Raw genomic sequence first — 20876 nt, forward strand, 5'->3', positions numbered from 1 at the left:
TAATCAACTACAGCCACACATCGTGTCATGCTCCATAATATGATAGACATTGAAATGTATTCACAGAATACTGCACTTGGCTTGGAAATTCCAGCTTTAAACATTCTGGGCATTCTACAGATACAAAGGGAGGTCTTCCACGCAGAGCCATAGTGGCGTCCACACTCATGCCACAAATAAGAGAGGCCTGCATTAATCATCGCTCACAGGGTGGATGCTCACAAATGCTGCAAATACATTTTTGACCAAACGTACGAAGGATCCACGACACACGCGAGGGGTAACACTTTATCTCTGGGGAAATGGCTCAAGAAGCCACAAAGCTTTACACATCTCGGAGACACAAATAGAAAAGCTCACAGAATTCTAACCAATGCTCACATGTCAGTGTTATTTAAGAAACTTGTTAGTGGTTTCATGGTTGATGTCCCACAGGGGAGGGGAGCAAGACATTAAACCCCATCACAATCACATGCTTATTGGGGCAAAAAGCATTTGTGCTTTTGTAGATTCCAGCCTTTTTGACTTGCTTTTAATGTGGCACTAGGCTTCATGAACCTGTGACCATATGGCCAGCCCGTAGGTGCAGACAATTTGCAAGTTATAGGCATTTTCCCACAAGAGGGTTGCAGAGACAGACACTTCTCCCGGCCTGATGATCTCATCTGCCCCAAAGACAAAAGATGATCGTATGCAGAAAAGACACTCTAACAAAGGTAACTGATTCACTCAATATGTTTTTTTACTGTAACTGAGATATCATGGGTTAGATGAGGATGACAGATGATCCGTAACACACTGCTTCCTTCAAAACACACTTAACTTCACACAGCACTTTGCACTAGAACACCTCAGCTTCATTTCCTTTGGATCAGTTTGTACCTGCCTGCTCCCCACTTTGATAGCTGCATAAATTGATTGCACAAAACAGCCATTGCAGAAAGAGAGTATCTACAAAAAAGAGGATCCGACGGAGAAAGGAAGCCTGTCCTTCCCCACTGAAGTATCCCACATATCTAGCAGCTGTTAGGTTAGCCTCCCCGTGATCAGAAGCAGAGGGATGCGCAGGGCAGAGCGGTTGCACACCAGCCCATGTTATTGCAATTTCGCTCTAGCAGGCTCAAGAGATCGTGAAGGGTGGCATGTAGTAGGGGGTTGTGCAACGAAGGATGGTCAAGGGGGAGAGAGAAACCGGCTGGCTGGGATTGTGCTACAGTTTATCAGCACGTACGTAAGCGTGTCGGTTTGCAGCCTGAAGGAGCAAGATTCTTAGCTGACAGCAAAAGGCTTACTCTGTTTGCTCTTCCCGATGAAGTGGAGGCGCGGGAAAGCTCAGTTAGCAGGGAATGAGACTCTTCATCTCAGGGTCGTGAGTTCGAGCCCCGCGCTGGGCAAAAGAGCCCTGCATCGCAGGGGGTTGGACTAGATGACCCCCGTGGTCCCAGCTCCACGATCTATGAAACAGCCTCTCTCTGCCCCATCACCAGACTTTACTGCTCGCCTTTCCCGGGCATTCTGAATCCCATTCAATCTCTCCCCGCTTCTTTGACCACTGCTTCCCACAGCCCCGTAGTCCCCGATCGCCTCCCCGGCCGCGATCGCCCCGCACTGACCCAGAAGATGAAGTTGAAGATGAAGAGCAGGAACTTGACGCAGCGCATCCCTCCTTGCACTCTCCCCATGGCCGGCGTCTCTCTCGCAGCTGCAGCAGCGGCACCACACGCTCCTTCGCCAACAGCTCGCCGCTGCTAACAGACGCCTTCGCCCGCGGTGACTGCCCGGCTGCGAGGGCGGGGCCTGCGAGGAGGAGGCAGGTGCCGGGCGGGGCCGAGGGAGCGCGCGCAGGGCGGGCAGCGCGGAGCGGAGCCGGAGACGCCTCGGGGGTCCCTCGCCCGGGCTCAGCGGACAGGAAAAGAGGCGCCCTGAACTTCAGCTGCCCGGAGAAGAAGACCAGCCCCAGGCCCCCTGTCCCGGAAGAAGCCTCGCACTCTTGTCCAAAATGAGCACAGGATTCGCAACAGTTTCCTGTCCTCGTCGCTCAGCCCCGCTCGTGGAAACAGATCCCCAGAGTAAGTTTGGGCACCAATCCAGGCCTTCACGCATCCCAACAGCGGCCAGATCTACAGGTGCAAGAGAGCGAGGTGGCAGAACGGCCTCCCCTCCCCTTTAAAAGCACCACCACATTTCAACCACGTGGAAACCCACAAACGCACAACTCCCTGCAAATAGAAAACTTGCACGCTGGGCTGAAAACGAGCCCAGTTCTTCTTCCGCATTGCTTCCTTGTCAGAATATGTGCCTTGGAAAAGGCAATCTGCCTTCGGAAGCGGTGCAGTCCCTGCCCCCTCTTCCGACTGTTTCATTCTGTTGCTTGTGTGCAGAATGCCCCCGGGGAGCTGTCCATGTTGACTATGTAGAAAAAAGGTGTTTAAACCACCTTTGACCTTCCAGCTGTTGTTGGACTCCAACTCCCATGGGCTGCAGCCAGTACACCATTGGAGAGGAATGGTGGGAGCTATAGTTCAGCACCATGGGCGCAACATGGGGAGGCCTTCTGGACTGCAAATCCCATCACCACTGATCATTGGTCATGCTGGCTGGGGTTGGTAGGAGTTGGAGTCCAGTGACATTTGTAGGGCCGCAGGGTAGCCACAGATGCTCTATGCTGCCTGGCAGACACTCTCCAGAATTCTGAACTGCAGACTTTCCTAGCTCTTCCCTTTCCAGGTGAGCCTAAAATGACCTTCTACATGCCAAGTATGTTGTCAACCAGACAACCACTGAACTGTGCTCCTTATCATGGAGTATTTGGGAGTCAGGCGAGATGTAATGATTCGGAGGCCATTAGTCTAAATCACAGAATGAGGCGTGGCACGAAACACGTTGTGTAATCTGCACTCAGCCAACAATTTATACAACAGGCATTCCTCTGCTCCAGCAGTCCTGTGTGACTTGAGGGCATGTCCACAAATCCCCAATTTCTGAGGAAGGGTTGACTGGTTTCCCAGATTAGAGAATGTCTCAAAATTATAAACTATCACTCAGTTCAGCCCCAGACTCTGTTTGAACTGCCCAGGTGCTTCTCTTACTGCCAATAAAGTGCCCTGTGCCCTAAGCCACACCTCCTGGGAAAGCCCAGGGCATCCTCAATGACTGCTTGTGTTGTGGGTAGGGAACCTCCTGGTTGTCAGTCTGACTTGTCAGCACCCGTGAAGGCGAGATGGTTGCCGCTGGCTGCGTTAACTCTGTTGCAATTTGTTTTTCCAGTCGTCAGGGGAGCTAAGAATCTGGGACGGAAGCCCTCTTGGAAAGCTACTTTTTAGGCTCCCTGGCAGGAAAGTTAAAAGATGCAGGCAGTTTGTAGGGCACTCAGTGGACTACAGAATCCGGCTCACACAGCAATATAACTCTGTTGCAATTCTCCTTAGTTTGGCAAATAGGGAACATGCCTTATTGGATGAAGAAGGCTGAAACAAGCCTGATTGCAGTGCTCTGGGTGCAGGTGGACCTTGGTTTCAAAATGTTTAGGGTTTAGAAGGCCAACAATTTGAATTAGACCCAGAAGCAGTAGAGGCTGGTCCATTACAGTAAGTGGGGCATTGTCCTACCAACCAAAGTGTGTTCTCAGCAAGCCCTCACACTCTTTCTTACAACCAGTCAGAGGGCTGCATTGCTTGTCATTAGCCCTCACTCTACCTATCATGGGCTTCCCTGCCTTCCACCATATCCCACTACCCCAAAGCCAGCACAGCCCTGTCCATTCTGAACTCACTGTTGGTCTGAAAGAGCGTCTCTGTTCTTCTCCCTTTGCCAGTTCTCAATCAGCCTTCACAAGGAGCACACTGGAGCAGTTTTGGATGCCCTGCTAGGAAGGAAACGGAGGTGAGGCAGACACTTTGGAAGAGCACACTAGCGAAATACTGAATTTGTTTCAAATGTTTATTTTCCATTTAATGCATGAAAAATAACTTGACTCCGAGGCTCCACCAGTTCCCAGCTTGTGCTGGGGCTGCTGTCAGCACTTTTGAGATGGGTCTCTATTGAGATCTGATCTCTAGAATTTTGCAGAATTTTCTTTTCCTGCTAAGGATGGGTGGATATTTGACTCACATGGCATGCAACAGCAAAGTAAGGGGATTGGGTACTAGAAGGGTAAGTATATTCTGTGCATTAAACCAAGAAAGATAAAAAACAACTGCTTTTGCTATGCTTTAAAGACAGATAATACTTGAAATCAGGAGTAGGCTTACCATAAGGCAAAGTGAAGCCTGTAAATCAGTGGTGGGAAACATTTTTCAGGGCACATTCTGTTGAGGGGGGACTTCTGGGGGCCATATGTCAGTGGTGGGCAGGGCCAGATACTGGTTGGTGGGACATTTCCCTTTGCAAAAGTCAGAGGTTTCGGCACACCATTTCTCCATCCTCTCTGCAGGCAAGCAAGAGGGATGGATGCAAAACTGTGGAGGGCGGAATCTGGCAGGGGGAGTGTCTAGAGGGTCGGGCAGAGAGGGCTGCACTTTTTGCTCCTGGGCCTGAGGTTCTCCACCTCTGCTGCAGAGACAGATTTGGGAGGTGATTAAAGGTGTACCAGAGTGGGAGACAAATAATTCTGAGTCACAGGGTAAAGCCTCAGCAAAATTGTTCTGGAAAGAACAGAAGCTGGCCCAAACAAGGTTGCTGACTCCCTGCCAAATAAAAGTTAAGCAGGTGGGGCATGGATGAGGAAACTCCAGCAGATACATTTCTTGTGTTAAGCAGTACTTCAAAGCACCGGAGCAGGGCCAGTAAAAAAAAAAAAAGCGATGGTTTTAGTCCAAAAACACCATTACATTTAAGATGCGTATGTACCTTGGAGTAACCCTCAGTGAACACGAGTGGTAGGTTCTCTTTGCGAAATCTTCTCAGGACAAAATGATGTGGAAACTGCACTCTCTTATATAGCTCCAAATGGCAGCTTTACAGCGCAAAGGCTTCAGCTACCATTTAATAAGATGCCGTTGCATCAGGGTAGTTGTTAGAAAGAACTTCCATTTTATCCTGGCACCACCTGCTAATGCTCTTTTACATGTTGAAACAGGAAACCCTCAATATTCACTCGTGCAGAAGATGGAGTGTATTGAACTGGGGAAGAAGCAGAAGATAATGGGTTATATCCAGTGGGTACCCTCTGAATATGACTGGTGGTGCCACCCAACAATATCAATGATTTATAGTGAGCATTAAGACTAAATTATAGGGCATGGTCTAAGCGTATTTGATGTAGACACCTTGCTAAAGTTGAGCAGGTCTGGCTCTAGTCAGGGCCTGGATGGGAGACTACTCAGGAACCCCATGTATTCTGCTTTCATGGTGGAAGAAAAGTGGGATGCAAAAAATAAATAGTATGTCAGATGATGATGGTGGTTGCTCATGAGTAACCAGACAGGACTCCAAACTGTCTTTTACAGGTTTTATTGTGCAAACTATTTACAGTGCAGCTCCACAAAGTCTTAGTCACTTGCAAGTCTTAGTCACTTGCAGAATCCGGGAGTGGCTCCTTCCGGCTTCTCCCCCAACATAAGAACTTCGGCACCCCAAGCCTCCTCCTCCCCTCCTTGCGTTTTACCACTCTGCTGGGCGACAGAAGTGGCGTGTGTCCCTCCTGGCCAGCCCGGCGAGGTGAGGCGCTGGGGCTCTCAGTAGCATCCTCAAGCCCTTTCCTTGCTTGGCTGGCCCCTTCCCTCTCTTCTCCACTGGATGTGTGGCTTTTCCCACAGCTGGAAGAGGAACTGCTCCTCAGGAGTTTTGGAGGCTCTCTGTATCCCAATGGCCCGCCTGCCTCCCTCCCCTGTTCCAATGGCAGTCCCCTGACAGTATAAATAATCAAATGTCATCTTACCAGATTTTTCACATGATATTTTTGGGCAATAGAATTTCAAAAGCAAATTTTGCTGTGTAGAACTAAAAGAAAACATCTGACTGTGGGTTGTAAGTCAGGGTTTTTAAGCAAAACTGCATTTTCTAACTCCCACATGTAGTAAAAATGACAATTTGCTGTTGGCTCATTTATAAATGCATTGTTTTACCCTTTGCTTGGGTCTGTGAAACACACTAATACACCACTTATTTCTTTTTTTAAAAAAAATATTTATTGAAATTTAACAAATACAAGAAAAATGGAGAACAAACAATAAAAAATTGCAATAAAAAAGAAAAAAGAAACAAGAACATTTTATAAGCAAAAACATTTAAAGAAAAAATAAAAAAGAAAAAGAAAAGAGAAATCTCTATTTTCCTAACCTTATCTTTCATCTGCTTATTTCCTTGACTTCCTCACACTTCCCTTTTTGTATTCTAGTTCCAATAATTGATTCAGCAAATTCTTTCCATCTTTCTCAATTTTGAATAATTTATCTTAACAATCTGCCTTAATTAATTGAGTCAGCAAATCCTTACCATCTTTCACCATATTTTGTTATTCAGTTTACCTTAACTTATTTAACCTTATCTTACCGTAAAGTACCTTAACACTTACTAGCTTAATACTTATTTACATACCTCCTTATATCATTTCTACTAAAGCCAAATAGTTCCATTCCAACATTTCCCCTAGCATTCATTAATTTAACCCTAATTCCCAAAATAGAAATTTCCCTTTATAAACATTTATCCAATTTTCATCCAACGTCCCTTTTCCCTGGTCTCGGGATAAGTCAGTCCTTGGTATCCATACCATCTAGTCCATCAACCTGGTAATCTTACATCCGAGGCTCTTAGGTCTCTTCCATGCCCCTTCTGCAAATCTTCTTCTTCCTGTTTGTTTTTGCACTTTCCCTTGTCCTTTGCTAGTCTCTTCCTTAATTTCTTTCCTTTCTCAATGAGGAGTAAATCTCTGGGGGGTTCCAACACAAAATTATCTCCACCTCCCTTCACCCGACCATCCCACTCCCCCCAGTCCCACTCCCCACATCCATCAACCTGATCCAAGAAATATTTTACAACATGCTTCAAAGTTCCTCCAATGACAAGGACCTCCTCAGCTCCCCAGTCCCCCTGGCGTACTCCTGATGTCTTCGAAAGCAATGGTTTGTGCTCCTGCAAGGCCTCGAATCCCTCCATTTGAGTTTCTTGGATTAAGTCTTTTTCCATTGTGGTCTGCTCTTGCACTTGTGTAGGCAGAGTAGGTTCCTGAGAGAAGCCCTGGTTAATTTCTGTATCAGTATTCTCTGTTAAATCATCTTTACAGGCCACAACAGTCACCAAGTCCCTCTTTTCATACATCATATCAGACATTTCATTCATCCTGTCAATCTTCTTATGCATCTGTCCCATCTGTTCCAACAAAGCACTTGTTTTGCAGAGAGCACTCACCAGCGCTTCCTCCCAGCACATTTTCATTGAAAGCCAGAGGGCAGTTCCCACGATCTTAATCTGACAGCTGTAGAAGTCCCTCAGTGAACTGCCGCAACAATATAACAGGCTCCCTCTAGAGGAGACGAATTCTATTTGTATCCATTTTTTTGTAGCAAATCCAACCGAGAGAAGTTACTTTCATTTTCCAAATGTTCAAGTGCTTTCAAATATTTTGTTTCTCTAAAATGCAAAAGGCAACATTGGATTCAATTTGTTTCTCTTCTTTTGCTATCTGTCATAAGGTTCCATTCAGGGTCGACGAACGTCTCAAATAGTTTCTGTCTCTGACACCCCGTTCCCAGGTCAGAGACGGTGGAAAATGTAATTTTCTTTATTCCCTCTCCAGATTTAGACAGTCAAAATTCACCCCCCTTTACTCTCACTTCCAGGGGAGTTTTAATAGTTGTAAATGATAGGAATCTCGAACTTTATACACGACTTCCCAGGCTAATTAGCTTGAAAGGTTTTTGCTTCAGTCTGTTTACAAAAAGCGGAAAGGTTGACTTCCTGTTTTATACCTTCCCGCTTCGATGCCAAATTAACTTGTTTTTTAATCCAATTTTCCGTTTCTACTCACGGGTACTTATTTTAGAGTCCAATTGTCCACAGGAAAAAGTCAGCGCTCTCCGGCAACGGCTATGCGGCTTCACTCCACAGAAGTAGCGGTTGATGCAAGACACCGCGCTGCTCACCCCACGTCTTTTCGGGACCCCAAAAAAGGGGTTTCCCTGTGAGTGGGGGAGGCGCTCCTGGTGTCAGCCGAATCCCACGTCCCCAGGCTTCATCCGCCTGGGGTTTTTTGAGGGTCTCCGCCTTCGCCGCTGCGGTAAGACCCGGTTTCTGCAGAGCGGGTTCCTCCCGGTCAGAGGAACTCCGCCATTGCCGATGGCGCTAACCCGGAAGTCTAATACACCACTTATTTCTCTTGATCTGAGTGCATTTTGCATGAGTCTACTTGGATGCTGGAGGTAAGTAGCTGTTTGGTGGAGAAGAGCTTGTAGGGATGAGGGATGGACTCACAGTGTGCATTTTTGGTATTAGGGTCCTGGTGGTGTCAAGGTACTGAGCTGTCCTCCCGATGTACAGTGATTCCCATCAGTCTCAGTCGGCCAGAGCCAATGATCAGAGATGATGGCACTGGGAGTCCAACACCATCTGCAAGAACATGTGTCCCCTAGCCCACTTCAAAGGCTTAGGTTTCCTATAAGCTGTTAAGAGGTAGGTAGGCTTGGGGGAAGGTGGGGATTAAGGGAGTTAGTATGGGAGAGAATTGTAGGCTCAAATTTGAGATGAAAGGGAGTGCTGTAAGAAGCCCAAAGGCATAGTAGCAAGTGGATGATGTCAACCTTAGAAAAAAACAAAACATGGAGTTGTACTAACATCTTTAGTGCTAGGGCTTCTGTGTCCAACAGCTGTCTAAAAAACCACAAATTCAGCAGGTGGATCTGTATGCAGAGAAGATGGAAGGGAAAACTTCACCAGTTTGAATACCCACCTGGCATGCAATTGTAAAAGGCACACAAATTCTCTCAGACAACAACCACCAAAAATTGAAAAACCTAGTTATGCATGGGGGTCTCATCTCTATGGATGGAGTTGGATTATTGAGCACCTCTTATTCCCACAATTAGAGTTTGGGGAGGGAAATTACGGTAATAAAATCCTTGTGCCTTGAAGGAAAACTGTTGAATTCTTTTCCTCTTAAGATCAGCCTCGTACATTCCCGTTTAGAAGGGCGTGAAAACATACCTGCTTCATTATGCCTGTCCTGTTTGATATTATCTGATAAACTTGGAGTGTTAATGCTGTGCCACCATATTTGTTATTATCTGGTAACTGCTGTTTCACTTTGCTTTGGTAATAGTTGTGAATTGTTTCATTGAGTTCATTGGTATTATAACTGTCAGTGCTTTTTTTCTAAAAAAAATGTTTAGGGGTACTCTCATTTTCCTACTCATTTTGAAATAATGCCTCTCAATGAGGCCAAACTTAGATTCACAAAATGTTTAGGTGTATGTGCCCCCCTGCGTCCCCCCCCCAAAAAGCACTGATTACTGTGATCGATTATCGTTATGGGCTGCTTTGAAATCTGTTATCATTGAAAAGCAGTATGTAGATATTGCTTATATAACTGAAACATGCTTTCGACAACAGAGCCAGAAGTTGCCAAACTATCTGCTTAAAACTGGCAAGGCAACCTTCACCAATAGCTGCCAGCATTGCAAGATTGCAAAATGAAGGAACAAATAGCCTCCTCCCTGATCTATTAGCAGGGACACAGCTGTGGCTTCTTCTGCCATGTTCTTCCCCATGTCTTGTTACCCTGACAGCTTCTGCATGTGACACATTACAATATGGATGGTATGGGATACTCTGGCTTTCAAACTCTTTTCTGGGGAATTGCCTCAAAGCTTATCAGGTGTTCCTTAGTGAGAAGATATGTAGCAGCAGAAGAGTTTACAATGCACAGGTTGTAGAAGGGTTTGGGTTGAGCTCCAGGGTGTATATTCAGTTCATGTGGAGCAACAATGAGATCCATAAAGTGAGCTACCTGCATAATGTATGTATGCTCTGTCCCCTGCGTCACTTTGGTTTCCATTTCTGGTATACGGACCTCCCGAATAGTTTTAACAAAAGTCACTTGTTGCGTAGAACCAGTGAGATGGTCAGAAATGAAGGTTCTCCTGAAACACACACACACACACACACACACACACACTACTTATAGATTAGGTTTCAGGATGTGTTACAAGAACAAAATGTACAATTATAAAACGCATAAACAGTTACAACCATAAGAGAAGGATAAAAACAATTTAAAACAGCTCCATATATTATTATTAGTCACATTTTGCACTCAAGTGCCTCAAAGCATAAAATAAAGAAAAAACACAGAAACACAACAACAACAAAGACATTGAAATCAGATAAAAATAACCGTAAACAATAGCTGAAATGATCACCTGACAATATATTTTAAAGGAACAAGTCCTACCCACCCCAGTTAAAAGGATGAGTGCAACAAAGGCCACAGGAATATATAACAACTCTCCCAGTTAAAAACATGGGTAGATAAGTATGTTTTCACCCGGCCCCTAAAAACAGACAGAGACAGGGCCAGGAGTGCTTCCCTGAAGACAGCATTCCACAGACACAGAGCATCCACGGAAAAGGCCCATTCTATATTAAAAACAAATCCATTCATTAAGAAAGTTTAAAATAGTTCCAGGACAGATGCCAACTGAGGGCTCGTCCACACTTCTGCTTGTGCCATGCCTAGAAAGCGTGGGTCCGAGCAGTTTCCCCTTTGCCTCACTCCTTTCCAAGGGAACCTGCTCTTTAGTGATAGACCTGAACAAATGACAACCCAGGGAAAACCTGAATTGTCATTTGCTCTGACTGAGCATGAAAGAGTGGTTTTCCCCGGGACCAGAGGAAGTGTAGATTAGCCCTTACAAGAATCTGAAATCTCTGTGTGCGACAGCCACCATTGTCTTCCCTAAATGGTACCCTTGAATATAAAGTCCAGCCAATCAGGTGCATAGTTTTAGGACAACTCTTTGAAGCAGGAAGGCTGGTTTCCTAACATTTCCCTCCCCCTGAAGAGCTCAAGCCCCAGCCCTGCTTTTGCTCCAAATTCAGAACTAGCCATATAAGAAGAGGCTCAGTTTGAGTATACAAAGGGCTCTATGGAAGGGTAAACATGCCCAGAATTAATCCATGTGATGTGATTAACTGCCTTATGGCCTGAAGAGTTCAGTACATCTTTTAATCAAGGAACGCATGTCTTTATTTAAAGTCTTGAAATGGATGGCCACGCCTTTAACTAATTTTTTTTTTATAATATTTTTTATTAAACAATTTTTATATTAACACAAACAAAACATACAAAAACAAACAACAAACATTAACAGAACAAAAAACAAGTACCATTTCATGTCCTAATTTCTTAAACCTTACTTCCTCGACTTCCTCTTGCTTCCCGTTTCTGTATTCCAAGTTCTTACAATTATTCAGCGAATCTTCCCTTATTTTATTATAAATTTATGTTAATCATCCTTATTCTCTCTGTCTTAACCATTACTAATAGTAACCATTTATTTTAAGCCCAACATCATTCTAACTGTCATTAATTTTATAGTATTTCTTTAAGTAATCCTTAAACTTCTTCCATTCCTCTTCCGCCGCTTCTCTTCCCTGGTCTCGGATTCTGCTCGTCATTTCTGCCAAACCCATGTAGTCCATCACCTTCATCTGCCATTCTTCCAGTGTGGGTAGATCCTGTGTCTTCCAGTACTTTGCAATAAGTATTCTAGCTGCTGTTGTAGCATACATAACACGCCTTTAACTAATTAAAAGCTCTCACATATTGCTGAAAATGGTCCTTCATCTAAATTGATACCTAAATGAAAAGAGACACACAGAGACTTTTAGTAATATCTAGCTCATAGGAAATGCTGATCATCTGAGTTGCCTGGAAGAATTAAATCACCACAACCTGTGCTTTGCCCAGTGGAGGGACTGAGAGTTCCTTTCCCTGACAGATTATATAGTGGAACATAGTTGCACCGAAAACTTTCCATGAACGAACACCTTTCAAGTTGACCTTTATCAGCATTGAGTCTGAAGGTCCTGGAGCAGCTGCCAGGTCATACATGGAGCCCTCAGCGGATGTGTGAGACTTGCAGCCTTGGAGGAACTGCAGTGCTGATGGAGCTGAGAAGCCAAATGGCTTGCCAGACTGTGTCATAGGGATGGCTGCTGAGGAATGTCTCCATCAGATATTGGGAGCTGGATTTAATGTGGGACTACAGTGATAATAATAGCTAACCATCTCTACCACCTGGAGATTTAAAAATATTGAGCTGTTTAGAAATGCTTTTAAATAAATGAGAGCAAAGGAAGCTGCCTTATTCTGAGTCACACACTATTGTTTAACCTAGCTTAGTATTGCCAACATGTGACTGGCAGTGGCTCTTCTGGGTTTAAAGCAGGGATCTCTCCCAAACCTAGCTGAAGAAGAAGAAGAAGAGTTTTGGATTTGATATCCCGCTTTATCACTACCCAAAGGAGTCTCAAAGCAGCTAACTTCTCCTTTCCCTTCCTCCCCCACAAAAAACACTCTATGAAGTGAGTGAGGCTGAGAGACTTCAAAGAAGTGTGACTAGCCCAAGGTCACCCAGGAGCTGCATGTGGAGGAGCGGAGCCGCGAACCTGGTTCCCCAGATTACGAATCTACCACTCTTAACCACTAAACCTTACTGGTTGTGGTGAACACTGAAGGTTGTGGTCTCTCCTTCCTTGGAGGTTTTTAAGCAGAGGTTGGATGGTCATTTGTCATGGATGCTTTAGTTGAGATTCCTGCTTTAGGTGACCCTTGGCATCCCTTCCAACTCTACAGTTCTATGATTCTATGCATGTGTGTGTAACCATGAATCAAAGAAAGGCAGGAGAACACACACACACACACACACACACACACACACACACACACACACAACTGTATTCAGCAATCTAGTATTTGGTTCTCCCTGATTACCAAAATGAACATTTGCTTAGTAGAAATAGAATGTTCGTTTGTGCTGGTACAGGAAGCAAACAGAAATGGCCTTGGCATTATTCACCCACCTATTCACGGTTTCAGTGCTAAGTAAGACTGCTGTATTTTGTGTGCGATGGAGCATTTGGGCCATATTAAACTACTGGGCTGATGGGTATATTTCCACTGGCTTGGAGTTTAGCCTCAATCCGGCCAACTGAAGTGGCAATGAACAGTATGCATGTTTGTGGTGGGGGCTGCGTTGTTCCTTCTCCCCAGTGCAAGGAAAGACTGTCTTTCAGTGAAGGAAAGGACTCTGATGACAACCAACTCAGTGTTTGTTTTCCTTCTGCAGTTATTTGCCAAGGTTTTGCCTGGGCTGTTTTCCCATATTCCAAGGGAGAGAACGCCAGTCCAGTCCAACTCAAACACAGGACACAAGGAAGCAGAGAACCAAATCGCGCAATATTGTGGGAGGCAAAAACTAGTTGGAAAAAGATTCCCCTCTCACTAGACTATTTACAGTTAGCACGTTCCTTTGGTGAGTTCCTCTGTCTGATATTTATAGACTACATTTTACTGAAGCTTGACCTTCTGGTCTAATTTTAAACATTGCCAGCCAAAGATTCCAGGGCTATATTCTTTTTCACAGAAATCCAAATCACAGTTTTCATTCTAAGCAGTAACTCATGCTCCTCGGACCTTGGTGCCTTTGCAGGCGTGATATTCAGGTGATCAGTGATGCTTACAAAAGCATAGGGCTCACAGCAAACCTTGCTTTCACCAGGGAGCTGTGTATTTCGCTGCCCAACCCCAAATGTCACCTATATGATGTCATAGGAGGACACCTGACCAAACACCAGATGTCATAGGTGGGTGTGGCTTAGCTGAAATAGTCTCTTAAGCTAAATGGGGAGGCTGGAGGTTTGGCACTGCTGCTCTTAAGCATTAATAATGCAGTTTAAGTGCAATATCAACAATCATGAATGCCTGCGGAGCAGGGTGGCAAAGATGGTGAGCAGCCTGTGATCAAGCCCTGTGCTTCTGCTAACACCACCTGTCAGCTAATTGCCAGGGCTTGCGAAAGCATAACAGGGCTTTGCCGTCACCAAAGATCCATTCTCAACTAGGACCTCAGGTTTTCAAAGCACTCACATTACTGAATGAGAACAGTAACTGTGCAAAATCTGAGCTGTTCTGAATTTCTGAATTATTTGGATCCTGCTCACATCTGAATCCAGTTCAGTCCTGTTGCAGCAGAGTGAGGTCATTGGGAACTCAACTTCAAAAGCAGCTGAGGCTTTCTCAAGCCTAAAGTTGGCTCTGTTAAGGAAAGCTACCATGGAATAAACACACACACACACAACCAGGTTTGCAGTAAAACAAAAGCCCATAGGTTTCTTTATCCAGAGTGGTGGATTTTGGTTTATTTGTTTATACCCAGCCTTAGAAAGGCAAGGCAAGGATAATATAGGCAGAGAGAAGGGAAACAAAGAGGGAAGAGGCAGTTACAGAGAGCGGAGGTTGAGGAGAGCAGGAGAGAAAGGGGAGGCAATACCAATGGACAGAGACAGGAGGGGACCAGATGAAGAGGTGTGGAAATTTAAAAATGACTGCATCATCCATTGCTCTCATCTATAACCTGCCCTCTGTGGCTGCTTCTCTAAGCTGTGCCTGCTGAGGAAGTGTCTTATGTTAATATTCCAATCACTTCCAGAAGGGTGTGTTAACAGCCTTGGTCAAAAGCAGCGCATTATCTTTGATGTTCGGCTCTTTACACAGTATTAGTAGGGTGTATTGGAGATAATCTGATGTGGATTTATGGTAATCTGTTGACAATTATTTCTTTTCAGAAGCATTTCATGAAGAGTAGTGTTTTGGCCATTTCTGCAAAATTCTCTGTCTTAAAAGGATATTTACAGCTGCAGAGCAGGAAGTCACCAAACGGCCCACAGTGACAAAGATTAACCCAGAAACTTCAACATCAAAAAGGCACTCTTGCAATCTCACATGCCTAAACCCTCCATAGCGCAGCTTAATCAAGCCCTGGATTTCTGTGACAAATCCAGACCTCTCTGTAAATGTTGTCGTATGGAAATGGTGAATGTGTAAGGTAAATTTTGAATCAGTTCACATTACCTCCAAGCATTTTAAAAATCTCTGTTCTTTACTATAATCGCAGATTTTACATTTGTGCAAACTGAGGTGAGAATATTACCTCCCCCACCCCAGTTGTGCTTCTTTCTGGAGCCAAATAATATACAGGAGGCTGAAAGGTGTGAGTAATTGTGCAATCCAAAAACTGTTTACTCAGAATTAAATCCTATTGAGCATAATAGAGCTGAACAGAGCTTATTCCCTAGTACATTTCCCTAAAATTGCAGCCTCAGCAATCCTATGCATGCGTTCAGTGAAGTTTACTCTCTTTAGTGAGTGTTTGGACAATTGTAGCCTTGTGTCACATGTGAAAACGGTATAATTTACTAAGCCTAGGAATTAATTTGGCCTCTTGAGCAGGATGCTTGCTGCAAGAGAGCACGGTGAAATTGAAAATGAATATGAACGAGAGAAATGGCCCAATGACAGTCTCAGTTTCCTATTTACTCTGTTTATTTGCCGTAATTTCATAACAGCAGAATGACATGCAGAACTAATTAAGTTGCGAAAAGGGGAAAGAAGCACAGAAGAAAAACCAGCAGCAACCCTGGTTTTTGTGAGAAGTGGGGTAGATGCAAGCAAGAAGAGAGAAATACCAGCTTTGGTACTTATGCTGCTTCTTTAACAATGGAATTTTAAGTCAGTGAAGTCTTGTATCTTATTTTCTTACAGATCAGCTCCATGGAGTAGTCTGTTTCGCCTTTTAATTTGCAGAAGGGACACTAACGTGCGGAGACAATACCACACTAGTGTTGTCTTGTGAAGCTATTGTGGCTTATTTGCATTCTCACTGGGACCAAAATCTGGCGGGGTTTTTTTTTTTTTGGAAATAACTCATGTGCAGCATGAGCCCAAGCATGCCCCCACGCCCACTGAGTTCAATAAGACCTACTCCCTTGTAAAAGTATGTAGATTTGCAGCTTTCAAGGCCTGCTTTTATGATCAATTCTGCATGTGGTGGTAGCTGTAAGGAGCATCCCAGTCAATACTGCTCAGCCATCGCCACAACCTGAATTCAGTGTTCCCTGTGCCACTCCAACCCACCCTAAATGCAATTGTGCATCTGTATGCCAAGAACTGAATCCAACACAAAGTGGAACATGTAGATCACTGGTTTGAAACATGCGGAGAGCGTCTGGAACTCAGCAGGGACTGAGCTTTCCCTGCAGCTGCCATATGCCAAATTGATTGTAGCCACTGTAGGCCCATAATCCAATATTCCTATCCAAACTCTGTGCCAAGAGAAGCAATATTCTTTGATTTAGACATCATCCCAGCATCTAAAGAAGGCAGCATTTTCCAGAGGGAGTTTCAAGATGCATAGAAATGGTGATAGCCATAGCTGTGTAGTAGAGCATCTGCTTTGCATGCCAAAGCCCCCCCCCCCCATTTTAACTTCTGGTATTTCCAGGTAGGTAGGGCATGGAGAGACCCCTGCCTGAAATTCCAGACAGCGACTGCCAGTCAGTGTCTGACAATACTGAGCTTAGATGGACCAAAGACAGTGATGGATGATTTGCACTATATTGTGCTATGTGGAATCTGTTTTAACCCTTTGTTGTTGTTTAGTCGTGTCCGACTCTTCATGACCCCATGGACCAGAGCCTGCCAGGCACTCCTGTCTTCCACTGCCTCCCGCAGTTTGGTCAAACTCATGCTGGTAGCTTCGAGGACACTGTCCAACCATCTCGTCCTCTGTCGTCCCCTTCTCCTTGTGCCCTCCATCTTTCCCAACATCAGGGTCTTTTCCAGGGAGTCTTCTCTTCTCATGAGGTGGCCAAAGTATTGGAGCCTCAGCTTCACGATCTGTCCTTCCAGTGAGCACTCAGGGCTGATTTCCTTAAGAATGGATAGGTTTGATCTTCTTGCAGTCCATGGGACTCTCAAGAGTCTCCTCCAGCACCATAATTCAAAAGCATCAATTCTTCAGCGATCAGCCTTCTTTATGGTCCAGCTCTCACTTCCATACATCACTACTGGGAAAACCATAGGGAAAGCAATGCCTCCATAGTGCTAACGTGCTCTTTTGTGGGAGCAAAACAGCCACTGAGTTCCATCAAAGACAATTTGCAAGTGTGTGTGTGTGTGTGTGTGTGTGTGTGTGTTTCATTATTCTTTTGTCTTTGGTGAGCTGGTTTCTGGAAGTTTTCTGAAAGTATTCACTACTAATTAAATAAACTTCAACATGGTTATCCTTAAGAGACATCTGCATGTGTTTTAAGATGCCATTTTGTAAAGAGCATTGCTAGATGTGCCAGAAGAGAGGGACTTGTGCCATGTGGACGTAGCTCTAAAGCATGCTTAACCTTGGCCTCCAGCTGTTTTGAGACTACAATTCCCATCATCCCTGACCACTGGTCCTGCTGGCTAGGGATCATGGGAGTTGTAGGCCAAAAACATCTGGAGGGCCAAGGTTGAGGAAGCCTGCTCTAAAGCACGAAGACTAAGGCTGTGTGCAGTGCTCTCCCACCACATTGGTCTCTATACTGATTTTGCCCTGAGATTTCTGATTAAATACTGCATTTTATGTGTCCCCCACCCAAACCAGCTTCAATCTGAATTGAGAAAAAATAATAATGACCTAAACGCATTTTAAACCAGTAATGTGTACATAGCCTAATTGCCTCTTCCCAGGTTCCAAGCTTTGGGTTCTCCCTTGTTTTGCGTGAGAGATGGGCTCAGTGTCCTTGTGTTTGATTTGTGCAGCGAATCAACAAATTTCTGCATACACAAATTCAGAACAGCCGGATTTCCTGGTTGCCACTTGTTTGCTGAAGGCCATTCCAGCTGGCAAAGCCTTCAAACCTCTTCTCTGCTCAGTACTAGGGAGCAATCTGTTTCTGTGCCATTGAAAAGGACGGCCTGCCCTTGGGAGAAGCCGAAAGCATTTTTCTGGCTTTTATAAATCATCTAATTCCACTGGGCTAGTGCTGAAAACCTGTACGGAAACAGGAAATGAAACAAAACCAGAGAGAGGAAATGTTCACAGTTTGGTGCATGGCTGTTCCCTGCGTTCCCTGCCCGATGGGTGGGGGGTTGGGTGGGGAGGGGATTGAGGGTCAGTGACGGAAAACATGTTGTTTCAAAAAAAAAGCCTCTGCTACCCAACCCATCCTCTGTTCCCCATTGGCTTATATGGATGTGCTGCTCATTTGTTTGTGCAAATGTGACAATCAAACAAATGTAAAAATCTGAGCTATTCCCACAAAGCCTTTGCCTCTTGTTTCATGAGTTGGTGGTGCCCCCTGGTGTTAAAATCATCAATGCCAGGGCTTAAATAATTTTTAACAGCCAGCGTTTTTACTCTCTGACAGAACGGCATTCCGAAAACTTTGTGAAAGAAAAAGGGAAGAAAAAGACCAGAGGAAAGAATGAAACATTATTCAACAAGCCCTTTGAGCAGAGATACATTTTGTGAGGTGAATCAACAGAGTCCTGCTCATTTCCACCAGGACTTATAGCAGGAGGAAATCCTAGTTCACCTGCAAGTTGGTAGGCTTTGGGGAAAACTACAGTTCCCAAGGGCCATGAGGACAGTGTGAAAAGATCAACACTGCTGGATGGCATCAGTAATGCCCTCACTTTCTGTGTGGTTTTACACGATTTGGGACACAGTTCTCGGCCCAGTACACCTGAAGGAGCGTCTCCACCCCCACCGTTCAGCCCAGACACTGCGATCCAGCACTGAGGGCCTTCTGGCAGGTCCCTCATTGCGAGAAGTGAGGTTACAGAGAACCAGGCAGAGGGCCTTCTTGGTAGTGGCACCTGCCATGTGGAATGCCCTCTCATCAGATGTCAAGGAAATAAGCAACTATCTTACTTTTAAAAGACATCTGAAGGTAGTCCTGTTTAGGGAAATTCTTTTAATGTTTAATGCTGTATTGTGTTTTTAATATTCAGTTGGGAGCTGCCCAGAGTGGCTGGGGAAACCCAGCCTGATGGGCGGGGTATGAATAAATTATTATTATTATTATTATTATTAGCACACAACTTGCATAGGATTTTGTGGCAGAAAACAAATTCATACTGCTGTTTCCTATGTCTGAGCTCCTCCCACCCCACTGTTCTGGACAACTATTGGATCACCTGGCATTTTTAATTATTTGATGTGATTAAATAATGCAACATGATAATGATTTGTATTTTTCTTACATTTTTGATACATATATTAAATACTTAGTGCTTGGCAGTTCTCTGCCTATTGAGGTCAACTAATTTAGCATAGCTTTGTGATGTTTTCTTATGTCAAAAGAGAAATGCCAGTAGTTTGACATTTGTAGGTTACCCTATTGATCATGCCACTTACTGCAATATGAATGAGGTATTATTACAGTTTACTTATATGGGAGTGCAATGATTTCTCCTTGAGCAATGGAGCATTGTGTCATCTTCTTCATGCCCCTTAAATCTGTTCTGGGGTTTCCCCTCATCCTCCAGAGCAGATCTGGGGACATTATGGGGTATGCATGAGGAGTGGAGAGGAGCAAATCCCATAGTGTTAGCACAACTATTTAGTTTTGTACTGAGCACTATATCCTCATTAAAATACGCAGAATATTGCTTAAGGAAATATGTATCTAGTGATGTGAATGGCCACAGAAGATAGGTGGTCTTAAGGTCTTAAGGATTGGGCATCTTTAAGGGTGGACTTGAGGATGGTGCCTTGGTAGTGATGCTAGCGTGGATGAAGATTGGAGGAAGCAACACCATTTCTTGGGCTCCTCTCAGCATTTCCTGCAAGGGGAGGAATCCCTTCCATACATCTGTGGGTGATAAAAAGAGAAGAAGCAACTGTGCAGCCCTATTTTCATTTTGTTTCTGTTAGTGAGATTTATATACTGCTAAAAATCTGAGCGGTTTCCTTAAAATGATGCAAAATGTTCATTAACAAAAAAAATCAGTGATAGCAGAACAGGATAAAAGTGGACTGAAGGCAACGTTTCCCAGGTCATTTTCACCATTGGGTTTTGGACATCATCCTCTCAGCAGTCCCACCCACAGGTAAGCAGGTTAGAGAGAGGACTTATAGTCCATTTGCTGATGGGGAAAAGCATTCTAGAAGATGCTTCCCACTCATCAGCAGCTGAGAAGAAGCTGTGGTCTGATGCTTTGAAAGGAGGGGCCTGCTTGTGCATCTATCAGTCTGGCAAGGACCACACCTACTCAAGTAGTGGCAGCTGATGCTGATTGGAGTTGCTTTCACTTCTCCCCACTCCAGAAAATTAAGGGCTGAGATATCTTTCAGCGGTCTGCTCATGCTATAATCCATTCTTGGATAGCTCAGTCGGTTAGAGCGTAGTACTGATAATGCCAGGGTTGCAGGTTCAGTCCCCATATGGGACAGCTGCATATTCCTGCATTGGTGGGGGTTGGACTAGATGATCCTCAGGGTCTCTTCCAGCTCTACATTTCTATGATTCTAATCTGGCCTCACCTCCCTGACATACGATGGTGAAAGCAAGTGTAATTACGCAGCATTGGCTCTCTCCCATTCCCAAGGATTAAGGTTGGCCAAGGGTGTGTGTGTGTGTTGCCAGATTCAGCTGTACTGTTTGTAACACCCTAAACCTAATTAAGGCTGGATCCCCATGCTAGTACGGAGTTGAGGAAAGCCACACTCTTTGTTATTCTGCAGGACTCGCATGCGCTTCAACTTCTCACCTGCAGAGGGAGCAATCAGGCAAGGGAAGAGGACTGGTGATAATGACTGTTTGCCTAGCACTAAGGATGTGAACATGGTCCAATAGCGAGAGTGTCCAGGGAAAGAAAAGTGTTACAGGTAAGGAAA

At 44.7% G+C, this 20876-nt stretch overlaps 1 protein-coding gene across 1 annotated transcript in view; it reads right to left on the reverse strand.

The window, feature by feature from the left end:
- The window catches only part of TSPAN2 (tetraspanin 2), a 69761-nt gene extending 67948 nt beyond the window's left edge, over positions 1–1813 (reverse strand). Inside the window, exon 1 of the mRNA XM_053393596.1 lies at positions 1614–1813. Coding sequence (XP_053249571.1) covers positions 1614–1682 — 69 coding nt within the window. The 5' untranslated portion in view covers positions 1683–1813. The remainder of the gene's footprint in view (positions 1–1613) is intronic.
- Between the last annotated feature and the right edge of the window lie 19063 nt (positions 1814–20876).

Source organism: Podarcis raffonei, chromosome 6, assembly GCF_027172205.1.
Source record: "Podarcis raffonei isolate rPodRaf1 chromosome 6, rPodRaf1.pri, whole genome shotgun sequence".
In the NCBI taxonomy this organism is placed as follows: domain Eukaryota; kingdom Metazoa; phylum Chordata; class Lepidosauria; order Squamata; family Lacertidae; genus Podarcis; species Podarcis raffonei.